Source organism: Aythya marila, assembly GCF_965140915.1.
Source record: "Aythya marila genome assembly, chromosome: 7".
NCBI lineage: Eukaryota > Metazoa > Chordata > Aves > Anseriformes > Anatidae > Aythya > Aythya marila.
The window spans coordinates 13,072,401-13,087,546 of NC_139048.1; the positions used below are offsets into that span (position 1 = coordinate 13,072,401).

Consider the following 15,146-nt stretch of genomic DNA (forward strand, 5'->3'; position numbering starts at 1 on the left):
CAGCCCGGCGCCGGAAGCGGGGAGAGGGGCAGGAAGCCGCCGCCATTTTGTGGGAGGGCGCTGAGGAAGGGCAGAGCGCGGCGGCGGCCCAGGTAGTGGGGCGGCCGCGGGGTGAGGGGGGGGCTCGGTGAAGGGCGGCGGGCGGGGGTCGCTGCCTCCTTCTGCCGGCTTCGTGATGCTTGGAGGGATTGCGGCTGGGTGAGGTGCTCGGCCTCGGGTGGTCCCTGAGGTGCCCGCGACCTTCGGCGGCCGTGGTGGTGCCTTCCCGATGCCGGGAGCCTTCCCCCGGTCAGCCGCGCTCCTCTGAGGCTGCCAAGCGGGGCCGGCTCCGTGAGGGGTCGGTGGGGGCCGGGCTGTCCCCGTCAAGGGCACCGGGCTGTTCCCAAAGGCCGGGCTGTGCTGTGGGGGCCGCGCTCTGAGCCGCCCTGGGAAGGGCACGGTGGTTTTTGCAGGGTTCCGAGTCGGTTTGGCTTAAAAAAATAGGTGGTTTTGGCTTTCCGAGTCATCCACTGCGAATATTTCGAGATTAAGGGGCTGTTTCTGTGAGTTTTCTTTGCTGTTTCATAATTAACCGAGCTGCAGGCAAGCATACCTGATTATGCAGCAGGGATGTTGGATCAGGTAGGCATAAGGAGTGTGTTAATGAACACAGAGCCAGCTGCAGCAGTTTTTTTGTCTCCCTCTTTTAGCAGGGTACTGGTGGCGACAGCATCTCTGCATAATCAGGCAGGTAACGCTGTGGCATATGTGCTTCCTTTGAGCTGAGTTAGAAAGTAAACAATAAACATTTGTCCTAATTATAAATCTTCCTTAAACATATAGAAAGCATACCCTTAAAAAATCATTATCCTCTAAACATTGAAAAGAATATTTTTTTTTTTTGTCATAAGGATGATCAAATGCTGGAACAGATTCCCCAGGGTATTTGTGGAGGCTCTGTCTCCAGAGATGCTCAAAACCTAACAGGGAAGTTCGCAAGCAACCTGCTGTAGCTGACCCTTTGAGCAGGTTGGGGTTGGGTTTTGGCATCTCCAGAGGTGCCAGCCTCAACCATTTACTGATTCTGCAAGTATGTCACTGTATGCACGCCAGGCTTGTGTGTTGATTGACTTCTTAAAGTAGGTCTGAAACTTTCATCTAGATGCAGACAAAAGGCAAAGGTATGCCCTCATGTATTTAATGGTTTTGCTGCACCTGTGAAAGTACTTCTGAGGTTTTGTAGTTGGCTTAATTGGCTTGCTGATATAGCTGAAAGCTAAGTAAAAAATACATTTATTTTTTAGCCAGATCTACGAATAAAGGGGTAGGCAAATAAGACACAATAGAAATGTGCAGCTGGGAGTAGGGCAAATTTTATTGTTGAAACACTTGTACTCTAATACAGCATGACAGTTGCAACACTGCATTTTGAATCTCAAAATGGAGCAGTGGTCTAGCATGAATCACGTCACCAAGCTTTTGGATATGAATGAACTCTGAAAATCTGAAGTGTTCTCCCATTTGGAGCTCCTTGTCTGCTTTTGTGCCATCTATACTGTACTTTAAGATACAGTGTTCACAATGCACCTGCTCCTTGTGTATGTCCAGTGTGTTTGAAAGGCACATTGAAAGCAGATTCAATAGCTGCCAATGGAAGCGTTAAGCACAGTGTAGAGATCTGCTTGATTTTTGTATTGATCTTGTCCAACTGACCGTAAAACTTGCTAACTTTCCTATATTGCTTATTAGGACGAGCAACCATGGCTGGCCATGACTCGGGATCTCAACACCAGTTCACTGGATTTCAGAAGTACTTCAATTCCTATACCATGGTGGGCAGGAGGAATGTACGTATTGCATAAATTAACTTTTGTGGGCTAGTCTAATGGTGTTTTCTGAGTTTTAGATTGAAAGTAACCATAACTATTATGTTTTTCAGTACGTTATAGCGACATACACAGGCGTTGCAATGCTCATCTTATATTTCAAGCTTAGATCTAAAAAGAAGACTCCTGCTGTGGCAGATAAATAAATGGTAAGTGGCAGATGTTCTTCCAGAGCCAAAATGATTCAGTGCCAGCCCAGGAAGAAAGAGTAACAAAGGAGAAGTTGGTAGTAACAAACATCATTAGAGGGAGAAACACGGGCACGTGAACTTTTGTACTTACAGTTTTAAATCTCAGCTAAACTATAGCATCATTGTATTTTGGGGCATTCTAAATGAAGTAGGTTGTTATGGGGGTATACAGAAATTAAGGGTTATCAGTATTCTTTCTGTTCTAGCATGGCAAACAGGGTTAGGGACCTCACGCAGGGAGGAAGGGTAAGCGAGGAAGGAGGAAAGGATAGATGTTGTATCAGGTGTATCAGGGATTGCCTGCAAGTAGTAGGTGCCTCAGATTCTTACTTTTACTGTAAGAATGGGAATAACTGATGCTTTGTTGGATATGGAAATAATAAAGTAATACTTAAAGACTTAATTGTATTAGAGAATTCCAGGAAGAGACCAATGCATTCTGTTAAAACCTCTCTTTGAACAGAGTAAAGGAGCACTATACAATGAAACTATATATACCTTGCAAACCTGGTTAGGCAAGGACAATATGAAAGTTTTTGAGCTTGTTCTTACATAGCAACAACCAAGTGTTTCAAAAGTCTGTAGTCTACTTTCAGATACATATCCACTGAAATGGCATTTGGGGAAAAAAAACAATGAGTTGTCCTCATAGGCTGCGAACGGGGCAGAAAGCAATAAGCTTCTGGTTATTGTCACTGCTTTATGTAAAAGGGGCATCAGCCGTTTCTTTGTGTATGTGTTGAAATTTGCCTGCTCTTATGGAAAAGTGTTGGGGCTTGGGAAAGGGGTGATGCTCAGTTAGCAAGCCTTGCCTAGCGGTGCTACGTCTGACCTCTCTTCTCTTGGCAGGTTGCTGGCACGTCTGAACCTTCATTCTGTTTCAATGTAATGGAAGCTGATGTCCTATTCTGGCTAATAAAATATAAACAATTACTTTATTGAAAATATGAAATGGTAAAATGAAGCAGAAATGTACTTTTTTTTTTTTTCCTCTATCAGAAATAGTTATTTGTAGTGGAGGCGGAATACCTGATTCCTTTTGTGACTATTTTAACACTTTTGCTCTTATAACACATCCCAAAATGAGCACCTGGTAGTCTTAGTCTTACACTTGGTAGTCTTAGGAAAGACCTCAGCATCATGACCATATCACCAAGGACATAGCTTACAGATGAGCAGAGCATCTCCTCGCTTCCAAGTGTTATGGTAGGTGGAGCACACGGTCTGCAGATTCTTGCTTGTCCCAGTTGCTTCCATTTTTGTGTTCCCACCTAGTGGCTTACATGAAAACCATTGTTTTTTCAATAACGTTAATACAGTGCAAAATAGAATGGCTTCTGCCTCTGTTGTCCATGATTTACCTAGAGCCTTTTTGAGTGAAAAGCTCGCAACATAGACTGATCCAATCCTAGTATACATGTTTGTTTTTTTTTTCCTTAAAGTGTATAAAAGGGATTTGATGGCATGGAGGTGTTACATCTCTTTAGATCATGAGATTGAATTTAGTGCAGTACTTCCTGAGCAGTCATTTGAGAGAATTTTGTCTTGTTCTTGTGAGCCATCTTAGTCAAGGAGTCAGGAAGGGGAGTGGGAGGAATTGGGGGACCAGAACAGTGAAATACAGGGGCTGTTTACTAATTACAGTATTTGAGCTTTTTCTGTTACTGGCCTGTTTTAAAGAGGTAACTGCAGCATGAAAATAGCTTGCTTTTTGCTGATACCAAACTGTTACAACCCTAGGTGTTCACAATAATAACTTAAGTAGTTCAGTGCTATTTCTTGTCTGAACACAGTATCTCAATGAGATTTTCCTACCAGTTAGGTATATACAGCCCTCTTACCCCATCTTTCTATCCCCCAATATTCAGTAAAACAGTTCTTTAGTTTTCACACTAGTGCTGACATGAATGTGATTATGCAGCACCATGCCACTTGGAAGGCTGCCAGCAGCGGGGGTTGAACCTAGGACTTGTGATTCTCAAGCATGCTGCAGATATAATTCCTAAATGTAGGGCAACATGAGATAGGCACAGTTGCTTGGAAAAAAAGAGAACATAATTCAGAGATACTGCACAAGGTTCTTGTGCTCTCCCACTCTCATTAGTGTATTCTTAATGAATCTTTATAGGTGCTGGCCCACCCTTCTGAATAAAATCTAGTGCCCTAATAGGAATAAATCTGTCTTATGTGGACACCAACTGCCTCTGCTCTATACGGCTTTCCTGATTGGTGGTGGTAACTGTAATACACGTAATTAGCTAGAATGTATCATCTGCCACTTGAACTAAATTTACATTGAACAGTTGGTCATCAACTACAGCACTTCTGAACTACTTTCTCTCAGGACAGTACTAACACGTATAAGCAGCCTTCTTGCTTCCATTGCAACCATCAGGGGAATAAAAGTATCTTCTCAGAACATACAGTGTACTGACACAAGCTGTGTGGTTTTAGTATTTATTATACTATCAAAAGTATAAAACTGTACAAAATACAAAGGCAGAATGTGGCAGTGTTTTCTTTAAGCTGTCAAATCTGTACATGCTTTCAGGTAACTTGCTTGATTCACCGTAATTAAATCCAACAGGTTGTATTGGGTGCTAGGAAATTTTGAGGTACCATCCCGAAAAAAAAAAGAAAAAAAAAAAAAGAAAAAAAAAAAAAACACCTCAATAATTTAGTTTTAAAGAAAATACTTTGTCTTTTAAAGAAAACTTCCAGGTGAATTTCCTAATGAATTTTACACCCTTTATCTTGACGTTTAATGCCTCTAATGCACCTTTACTCCAAGGGTTAGAGTCAGAGAAAGGATGATAAGAGGTAGTTCTCCATTTATGTTACCTTAGAAATGTCAAATCTTGTTTTTCACATTTTCAGTAGAGACTCAGCCATTATACAAGGGTCCATTCCCTTATTGTAAGTAAAAGGGAACACAAAACGTATTTCCTGGTATAGAGCTTGTAAGATTAACAACAAAAAAAGGAGGGGAAGGGCTTTCTTTTGGTAGTGATGTTCCTGTTCAAAGACCCAAAAAGTTCTATCTCCCAGTGCTTTGCATGTTTTACTTTTCCTTAGAAACAAAACTCAGCTTTACTGGTTGTCCAGCAAGACTTACTGGGGTGTTTTTTTGGGTGGAAAGTAGCAGCAGCAGCAGCTGAACTAGCCTTTCAGAGCTGATAATCACACTTAGAACTGGTTACACTGCTTGCTCTGCAATGTTTCGATGCCTTGTCCACTAGTTTTACAGTTTGAAATACTAAACCATATGGAGAAAGGATGCAGGTTTTTGAAGCTCTTTGAGATCTAATATGACAGGAATCATTGCCCTGTTGTTAAAAGCAGGCAAACCATTTTGGCTGTTAACAATCCCTTCTCCCCACCCCCCCTCCAATGTGTTCACACTGTATTTCTGGTTGCTCATCACACAGCAGAAGCAAGCTACCTGTGAAAACAGAATAACAAGATCTGCATTTCTGATACCTCAGAGAAGCACAGGAGTTTGAAATCTTTTCAGGACTTGGTACTTGGATGCATAAAATCCATATGTAACTTCTCCACAGTTCCCCACAAGCTTCTGCCTGTTGGGCCTATTTTTTTCAATGCCCTATTTGTTGCTGTGATACTCTCACTAAACCTGTTGCCCAGCCCAGGCTATAGTGAATTAAACTACATTCTTTTCTGAATAGCTTTTACCTGTGCTTGAGACTGATTAAACATTTGCCAACCGTAAGTTAAGTGCTTTAAAAAAAAATCATTTGAGAACACATACCAAGGCTGTTAACTTCCCAAAAGTTTCAGCAGAGCTCTATACCATCTCTGAGAGGAGACAGCCATTTTCATATACATACATACATATATTTTTTTTTATCAAAAGCACCATGAAACAATTCCTTCCTTTAAAGCCACAATGATGTCCTGTCAATCTCCAGCATTTTCAAACTGTGGATAAATATGAAAGCAGAACTCAGAAGATGCTGCTTGAGTTAGTTTACACAGTTTTGTTTTTCCTGCAACAGACGGGTGAGGTCCACCTGTATAAGACATTCCTCCTTGTCTCACATCCTGAGGTCGCTACTGCAACAACTTGGCACAGCCAGTCTTACAGCTTCTGCATTTACTGTGAACTGTAGGCTCCTGCAGCTAGTAGCAAGTTTCTGCGGGTAAAATGAAGGTGTACAACTGGGGTTGATTTGGTCATGTATGTACCTAGTAATAAGTCCTGTGAGTTTTCAGGCAAGTTTATATGTCCAGTGGCGGTAGTAAAGTCATCAGTTTCTAAATCTTCAAATGCTTTCACGGCATCCCACAGCCGAACTGTGTTATCCATTGAACCTTTAAAAAAAAAACAGAAACAATTTAAAGTCTTTTCTTTTATGTACATAAAAAAGTTACAAGACAGCAAGTCAGTACAACAGGAAAACAAGCAGCTCAAAAAGCAGGTTTACTCAAAACTGAATACTTAATGCCCTCAACCAAGGAAAACATGCTCTCATCCAAGGAAACAGTTGTAACAAGCCTTGATCATAGTGAATGCACGTTATAGTTCTCACAATTGCAGCCTTGGTCCAGCCACTTCTTGTCTGCCTTAGAGTTATTTCTGACTCCAGTTTCCTCCCCCTACACTGCACACAAACTCAACCTTCACTCTCATCTAACTTGGTAATTTTACCTGATGCTAAGATTTCCCCATCTCTACTGAATCGAAGCGCATAGATAGTGTCAGTGTGCCCTTTCAATTCTCCAACCATCAAGCCATGTCCAATATCCCACAGCAGAACTCTGCCATCTGTCGCTCCAGTAGCCAGGAATCGTCCATTAGGAGAAAATGCCAACGAATGAATTGGTCCCTAAAACAGACATTAGAGGGGAGGAGAGCCAAATTAGTTAAGCCTCATCATTTTCAGCCAGTCAAGCTGTATTCATTCCAAATGCTACTCTTCAGAATCCCACCACAGAAATAAAGTCACTTCCGCACAATGAGCGATGTGCCTTTACCTTATGTCCAGTGAATATTCTTACACAATTCCCATTTAGAACATCCCAGAGCCGTACAGTCCTGTCTGCTGAGCCAGTGGCAATGTAGTTAGAGTTGGGATGAAATCGGGTACATGTGACATCAGCAAGATGGCCAGCAAATATTCGTAAAGGCTGGTAGTGATCTGTTGCCCACAATCTGAAAAAGAAAAGCTTATATTAATATAGAGAGCCATAATAACATTTAGAATCTATTGCACAACGATGAACAAAAGGACGTAATTAAGCAGTGGTTTCTTACTGAGCAGTTTACTGAATTAGCAGGATCTGTTCTGGAAAAGTACACTTCTCAGAAGGGAGAAATAAAGCATATTCTGTCATGGTTAGTTAACAATGAGAGAATACTCGTAACAGCCAAATAAGAGGACATTATTTCTGATGTGCGTTGACTAGGAAAAAATAAATTAAAACATTTATTTAGCCTCTTAATTCACATGAAATAAATTTTATTTCTTTTTATAGGTTAAGCTGGAGTATATCAGCTAATCACTTTCAGGGTTAATTCACCACAAAACTGACCCTGACAAGTAAAGAACTCATCTGGTTTCTTACCGAGCCACTCTGTCATGTCCCCCTGACACAAAGTAATACCCATAAGGCGAGAACTGTGTATCCCATACTGGATAATTGTGTCCTTTATATCCCACCAAACACGTGAACGTTTGGAGACTCCACAACCTGACTGTGCCATCCTCAGAACAGGACAACAGATAGTTCCTGTAACAGAACAAAGTATAGAATGTTGCACGTGAAACTTACAGACTGTACAACCATTGCATAAACTCTGTAAGAACTCTACAATAAGAAAAGCTGGGCACTGGGCAGCTGCTCTTCAGCGTGTCACACATAAATGAGCATTTTGGTGAGATAAACAGTAAACAAGAAGAATCCAGCCCTATACCCTTATGCCCAAAAGAGAGACATTTGAATGTTGATGACTAAGTCTGACGATATAGCAATAAAGGGAGGGGAAAGCTAGTCTTTGCTCAGGAACTCAATTTATATAGTGAGAAAGAAAAAAAAAGCAGTAAATTGTTACACTACGTTACTTTAAAAAAATCTTAATTCGTGATACAACTAAATGACAAGGTTCCCTGAAAGAGAATTCATACCATGTTCACCTTCTCAATTCATAACTACAGATTCTATATTCACATTCCACACAAAGTTTACTTCTCAACTCTGTTTTTGTGATGGCTGTCTCATGTAGCCACTTGCACAGGAGCTATATTTTGGACATTTAAACCTCCTCTATACTGTCCGGACTCTCATAATTACATAATGTTCTTTAATCTCTTGTTTTAAAGAATATAAGAGAATTGCTTTAACCTGGAGAAAGCCGGATTAAGAAGCGTTTGCATCTCAGAGCATACAATTAAGACTCAAGCCAAGTAAGCTAGTTAGCTTGTAAACTTATTTTACCTATCAGGACTGAAGCTGGTGCCATAGACAGGTCCACTGTGACCATACAAAATCTTCAACTCACTGGCTGTTTTCTCATCCATGATCCTCTCCAGGACATCGTCTGATTCTTTGTCGATTAGACTGAGGTCTGCAATATTTCAAAGTTCTCATATAATAAATGCCAGAAGTTCAAACACAAATGCCATGAAAACAAATAGTATTTTATCTAAAAGAGGCAAGTACATCGTGAACGGGACAAAGCACCTTGGATTGCTAATTTTGAAATATACAATGGCATTTACAACACTTTTACTGTTGTAAAAGGTGAAAATAACGTTTTACACAAGTAATCACTCTCTCAAATCTTCACTAAGAGATAAACTAATCCTAATGGGTGCTGTTTTTCATACATACAGTGTTCAGCCTTGAGACACACTTCATGAGATGCCATATTTCTGTGTCTTTTCCCAGAAAGCTAATATACTACAAACATGCTTTTCAATCAGTTTTGACAGCTGCACACCACAAAAAACTTAAAACAACTTTCAACCTGTAGGCTACCTTTTGCTGAACATCACAAACACATTTCAGTTAAATACCAAGACTAAGAACCGTTCCCTTGGTATCTAGCTTCTAACACAACAGACGGCAACATACAGAGCAGAATTAAAGCAGCCTGGTTTTCACAAATTTGCCTAGGTGTTGCGGTACAGGATATTTTCCTTCATCCTTCTCGAAGTCCCACCCTTTAACTTTCTCCAGGGTACCTCTATTTTCTTCCCTAGATCCCCTGAACCCAACTGTCTCTTACACCCTATAGTTACCACCCAGTCAAGAGCAAGATGGCTATTTCCACACTATTTACGGCTAGTTCAAACTCTGTGCTGACCACCTAGCAGCAGGTGTACACAACCAGATTTCTCATACCTTTAAAAATATATACATTTCTAATGGCAATACATAAGATGCAATCACACATCTGTGCACATATTGTTTCTTTGAAGTGACAACATCCAACTGCTGAAAGCAACTCTCCTGACACAGATATCTTTCTCTGTTCACAGAAAACACAGGCATCACAAACAATACATGCTCATTTCAAGTGTTTTGGTTTTAATTACCTGCTGCTGCTTTCACACTACGTAGCTTTTTCGGAGTCACAGACCACACTCTTACTGTAGAGTCAGCAAAGCCTCCTACAATCATGCTAGAGTCATCTGTAATATCCACTGCAGTTAGACCCTATGCACAAAATAGCCGTTTATGTTGTTTGTATCCTTCACGATGCATTTCAAATATTAATAAATCATAAATACTAATAAAAAAATAACTATAGAGTTATTTCCAAAAATAAGAAGAGAGATTACTCTGGGATAAATTGGACAAAAATATACATGTATTTGAAATAAACAGATAAAAAATCTTGCACCAAAATCTTGCACCATAAAGGCATATAAGCGAAGCACAGTTAATGCTGACAAAGCTGTACTTCTTTCCAGTATTTTGGTGCAAAATATCTACTGTATTCTGTGGAATACACTTAGGACCACATAGGAAAAGTGGAAAAAGAACTATGGCAATATCAGAGCAAATCCGAGGAATGTGGAAATGAAATCATTTATTAAACTACGTTAAACTTTCCAATGCTTATTCCAAATATTCTGATAAGCCCTGTCAACTCTGTTAAGTCTTCTTTCTTAATAAAGGTGTTTATCATTTTGATTCCCTCTTTCATTTTACCCAACGTCTTCTTTTACCAACCTGGTAAGCATTAAGGAATGTGTAGAAGCAGATGGAGGGCAGGCACTCTGGGCCAAGACGCACACGTCTGGCAGCTTCCTTCACATTCATTACTTTATCCAGTTTGTCAGAGTCTTTCAGTTCAGGCAGAGGAATTCTACAAGCACACATTTTTACGAACTAAAAGCACCTTCCAGATTGTCAGTTTAAACAGAGAAAGAAGAACCTTCCCATGCAACCCTATACTTCAATACTCAAATAGAAAAAAAAAATAATTTGGAAAAATAAAAGACTATGTAAAAGATTATCTGATGAGAAAAAGAGGTAATAACTTTACAAATTCCAGACAGGCAGCGGAACAAGGTAAGTAATGAGTATGACCTGAAAAGATTAGCAGGCAATCAAATAAAATTTTATCACGGAAAATCTAGATCGACGTGAAGGGCAGAGGGTTTTATGCTAAGCTTTCCATAACCTCCCTTAGAAATCTTATGGCTAAAGCTGGCTACAGCTGAAATGGCCAAAGAGCTAAAAATGTCATGTAACCAGCGATGCAGACTTGGCATGACAAGACTGGATTTAACAAGACTTCTCTACACATCATTCCCTTGGTACCTGTTTTGGGGAGGAGCATTAGGGTCTTGTTTTTTACTTTTTGATCCTACACTATCTTTTTTAGGTTTTTTCTTCTTTGGTTTTCCTTCCTCGTTTTCTCCTTCTTCATCTTCATCATCCAAAGGCACATCAAACTCTGGTTCTTTCAGTAAGCCAAAGAACACCTGCAAGCCAATAAGATAGGTATGATGCAAAACCGTAACTGCTGTTCTTACTGAAAACTGATTTTTGAAATGGAAACTCTTTAATGTTACAGTCAAACAACAGAGCTGCCCCTTTAAAACTGGTACGTCTAATATTACTGCATACACTACTGTTAGCCTGGAACAAGTGTAGCGCATGTTCTACTGTTTTATCCAACAACTAATCTGGAGAACTCTAAATTCTCCCCTTACCTCCCATAAAGCAAAGTCCTTACAGCTCATATATTTTGTCAAGTACTGTGACATTACGCTATCAAGATCTGCTTGAACAGTCCTTGCAGTAACAACTGGCAGTAAGAATTACTGCTGTTGTACAAGAGGAAGCCAAAGACACAGGTGTCCACGTTAAAACTACAGAGTGATTCAGCAGTTTAAGTCCAGGTCAGCGAACAGAATACAAAGTTGTCTCTCACTGGGATTCAGCAGTTTCTTCTACATGACACATTTTGATCGCTCTACTGGGGCCAACAGCTATTTGTACAGTTATTTTCCTTTTTTCTGTTCATGTTGTCTTTTAAGATCTCAAGTGAGAATAGTCAGTCTAGACTAAGTAAGGTGTCTTCCTGAAAAACTACTCCAGAACCGTTCCAATAATAAAAGCACAACAATCTTTCCCTCCTACCTTTGCTTTATTTGCCTCTCGTTTTGCCTCCCCAGCCAAGCTTCCAACCATGGCATCTATCTGTTGTTTACTTCGAGGCATTCCATCAAAGATATCGATGTAGAGATGTTCCTGAACAATGTTCCAGATCTGATTGTTCTGCTTTTCCTGCAGATGCCTCTTCAAGAGTTGGTAAGAGTCCCGGGAAATACGCAGCACAAACTTGCTCGTTCGGAAATCCAGCATGGTCTCGTTACCTTTCATATGTTCTTTTTTAGTTAAACTAGATAATACCCGGAGGTCATCCTGGTAATAACACTCCTGATCCCCATGAAATCTACAGAAAAACAAAAAAAAACACATGATAGGAGATGATGTTCTTGTAATAAGTCTTGTAAGCGCACATTTATTTACATCACTTTAACATAAAACATGTAAGTACCACTTGGACGCTACTAACTATATATGGGATTATTTTTCTAATAAAATCAATTTAATCCGGGGGGGAATAGATCAGTGACTTAAACTGCATACAGCAAAAGTATTCAACAGGAGAATCACAGTGAAATGTATATGCACAAAGGGTTGCCTGAAGTAAATAGTTACACTAACATGTTTATTTACGTAAATGAAACCCAAATTTGTGGTATCATGAAGTAGAAGGCATCTCTTATGTAAGACTACCTGGATGCGCTTAGAGTTGATTCATTATATAAATATGTACATTTACCACTGAGTATGTTTCTCACTCTCCACTCACGTTATCTAACAGCTGCCATTTATCTAGAGAAAACGAGCTTTCCATTTTTATTCAAATCATGTTATAAAATACTCACAACAGGAAACAGCTATTTGCAGAACTCTTTTTGCTGACTGTACTTGGGGAAGAAAAAGTTACCCTTTTGAGTTGAAGTATTTCATAATCAGTCTGAACCCAGAAAGCAGACCGAACTTAAGTTTCTCCTCAAGCGATAAAGAAATGAAACATAGTAAAAGCACAGAAAACGGTAATTAGCTATAAATTAATTCTTTTAATCCTATTAGAAGAATTTCAATGTAGGTACTATGACATCAGCAAACATAAGATACATTGCTTTGTCATCTCAGTGCAATTTTACACTGCTAGAAAATGAGCCCACAATCTCTCCCTAAAGTAGCATCTTCTCCTCGTTGATACCTTGAAACCAGGTGCCCACCAACATAAAGACTGCTCAAAATCTGCATGGGTAGAGTTCAAATGTAGTTTGCACAACTTTCTGACACGGGAGGTTGGGAAAGGATTAAGAACAATTACAGTAATCCACAGAATCATTAGGTCAGGTTTCAAATCCCTTCAGCATTACAGAATAATGCGTACATAAACACACACACCTTAAGCTCAGACTTAATAAAAGAAGCGAACACCAAATAACACACATCAACAAATGAAAATAAGTTACCTTTCAAAAAAAGACTTTGCCTCACTCTCGTGCTGATTGTAGACCAACTCCAAGTACATGTGCACAAAGAGAGGATAAAACAGCTGAGACAATTCAGCTCGATGACAGTCCAGCGAGCACTCAATGAAGTTTTTCAATCCACTGTAATATTCCTCGTACAGCGTGGGGTCCCCCTGCTGATTGTAGGCGGATAATACTGCGCTCACATCTGGCTGATCTTCCACAACACCTCCTCCAACTGCAAAAGCATTTAACAACAGCTTGTAAGACCACCTGACAGAGCTAGCAAATATACAGAGGCTGACAACAATTCTGCCAAGGTGAGGCACTCAAGCAAAACTGAACATTAAGTTCAGCTGTACGTTGAAATGATACAATTGAAAGGACAGCAGTAGGTTAACTACACTCCATCAGCCTATTCTCCAAGCACCCTTTACCATTTTCTGTGTTTTCTCTGCTAATAGTTGCTTATAAGGTATTTAACATAGTGCCTAATTCATCTAAGCTAAGTGGAAAGATGCCACCATCATCACCAGAACCCACTATCTTTACAGCTAAGGCTAGGAACTGTCAAATGAGGAGCTGAACCTTTCCAAGCCTGTAAAATACATCCACTATAACTGTTTTGTTTCTAGTAACCAAACAAATGGAGTTTGTCAAGTGAACAAGAACACAACAGAACCATTACAGGGCGATGATTTTTTGTCACTTGCTAATGCTCCATAGCAGTCATTAAACACGTTCATTGCTTTGTTCTGTGTTAAAGAAAAAAATACAGTTGACTTCATACTATACACTTACTTGAACTCAGATACATAAGATCCCAAAACACTTTTGATATTATACAAAGCTGCCCTAAGAAACACCTTGACTAAAAGTACTTAGACCCAAATTATCTGTAGGACATTTCAAACAGCTGGCAACCCTGTATATAAGAAATGTTTAAAGCCTCCTCTATAATTATCTTATGGCTCTTTCTGTAAAATGCAGCCTGTACGTCAGGACTCTGGTCTTATCCCTGCAGCCACATCCTGGACCATCACCTTGAACTACAAAGGAAACGTTTATCCTCTTGCAATGCTGTTAGCTAACAGGACACACAGACAACGGGAAGCATCCTTTCCTCTGACAGTGCTCCGTGCTCCCTGTAAGCAAGAGATCCCCTACCCTTGGTCCCTTCCTCCAGGAGGAACACCCTGAGAGATCCCAGTCTCTTCCCAAGTTGTGTGGGGGACTGATGGACCCAGGGCTGCCCACCGACGATGAAGCCTAACCCCCGGGGAGTGCCACTCTAGGGGATGCACAGCGTGATCCCTCTCCTCGTGCCCTAGAATAAAGAAGAGTCCCGGAGCTTGCAGGAAGCGAGGGCACCCCCAAATTCCCAAGGGGCCCCTGCAGACTGCGGCAGCACCTCCCGCATCCCCCCCTCGGGCCTCACCTTTCCCCGGCGGCACGGTGGCCGCTGCCGCCACCCCGGGGCTGGCAGAAGCGACGGTGGCGACGCTGCCTCCTACGGAGATGGCGGCGGCGGCGGTGACCCGGTTGAGCAGCGCCTCGCTGCCGCCCACATCCCCCTCGCCTCCGGCCGTTCCCAAAAGCCCGGCTCCGGCGGGGCTGAGGGCAGCGGCTCCCAAGTCGTCGCCGAGCAGGCGAGCTTCCCGGCGGAGGATCTCCTCGGACTCACGGAGGTTGCTCCTCCGCAGGAACTGCAGCACGGCCACCAGCGTCTGCCGGTCCAGCGCCGCGGGGGAAGCGGCCGGGCCCGGTGCCGCAGCCTTAGCAGCGGCGGCCGCCGCCTCCCCGCCGTTCCCCGCCGGCTCCCCCTCAGCCGCCGGAGCCGGAGGAGCGGCCGGGGCTGTGGCGGAGGAGGCGGCGGAGGCCGGGGGAGCGGCGGCGGGGGGCTGCGGCGGCGTCCCCGCCTCAGGGTCGGGCTTCCCCGCCGCCACCTCCGGCGGCTCCTCAGCTACCGCCGCCATCTTGCATCGCCCCCCATTCGCCGCCGGCAAAGCGCGGACGCTTTTGCGACACTCAGGGCAAAGGGCCGGGCACTCGCG

The 15,146-nt window shown here is 42.0% G+C and overlaps 2 protein-coding genes across 4 annotated transcripts; one reads left to right on the plus strand and one right to left on the minus strand.

The window, feature by feature from the left end:
• Positions 1 to 29: 29 nt before the first annotated feature.
• Positions 30 to 3,055, plus strand: ATP5MK (ATP synthase membrane subunit k). Of its 3 annotated transcripts, none has more exons than XM_082764726.1 (5): positions 30 to 92; positions 690 to 726; positions 1,729 to 1,826; positions 1,919 to 2,014; positions 2,906 to 3,054. In XM_082764726.1, exons 3-4 carry the CDS (start codon positions 1,740 to 1,742, stop codon positions 2,009 to 2,011), a joined length of 180 nt encoding a protein of 59 aa, XP_082620852.1. In that variant the 5' UTR covers positions 30 to 92; positions 690 to 726; positions 1,729 to 1,739; the 3' UTR covers positions 2,012 to 2,014; positions 2,906 to 3,054. The 3 variants fall into 3 exon arrangements, with proteins under 3 accessions (XP_082620852.1, XP_082620851.1, XP_082620853.1); XM_082764727.1 differs by having other exon boundaries at positions 56 to 92; positions 690 to 730; positions 2,906 to 3,055; XM_082764725.1 differs by lacking the exon at positions 690 to 726 and having other exon boundaries at positions 31 to 92; positions 2,906 to 3,053.
• A 782-nt stretch (positions 3,056 to 3,837) lies between these two features.
• On the minus strand, positions 3,838 to 15,068 carry TAF5 (TATA-box binding protein associated factor 5; the record flags this gene model as incomplete). Its single annotated transcript, XM_082764723.1, has 11 exons — positions 3,838 to 6,388; positions 6,726 to 6,903; positions 7,052 to 7,229; positions 7,643 to 7,807; positions 8,513 to 8,642; positions 9,616 to 9,736; positions 10,256 to 10,391; positions 10,850 to 11,013; positions 11,675 to 11,990; positions 13,093 to 13,330; positions 14,531 to 15,068. 11 exons carry the CDS (start codon positions 15,066 to 15,068, stop codon positions 6,171 to 6,173), a joined length of 2,382 nt encoding a protein of 793 aa, XP_082620849.1. The 3' UTR covers positions 3,838 to 6,170.
• Positions 15,069 to 15,146: the final 78 nt, after the last annotated feature.

Bases quoted from the DNA above. Each gene is read 5' to 3' on its own strand.
- ATP5MK (XM_082764726.1), top strand. From the start codon at position 1,740: ATGGCTGGCCATGACTCGGGATCTCAACACCAGTTCACTGGATTTCAG. The intron at 1,827-1,918 runs GTACGTATTGCA...TATGTTTTTCAG, and splicing joins CCATGGTGGGCAGGAGGAAT to TACGTTATAGCGACATACAC.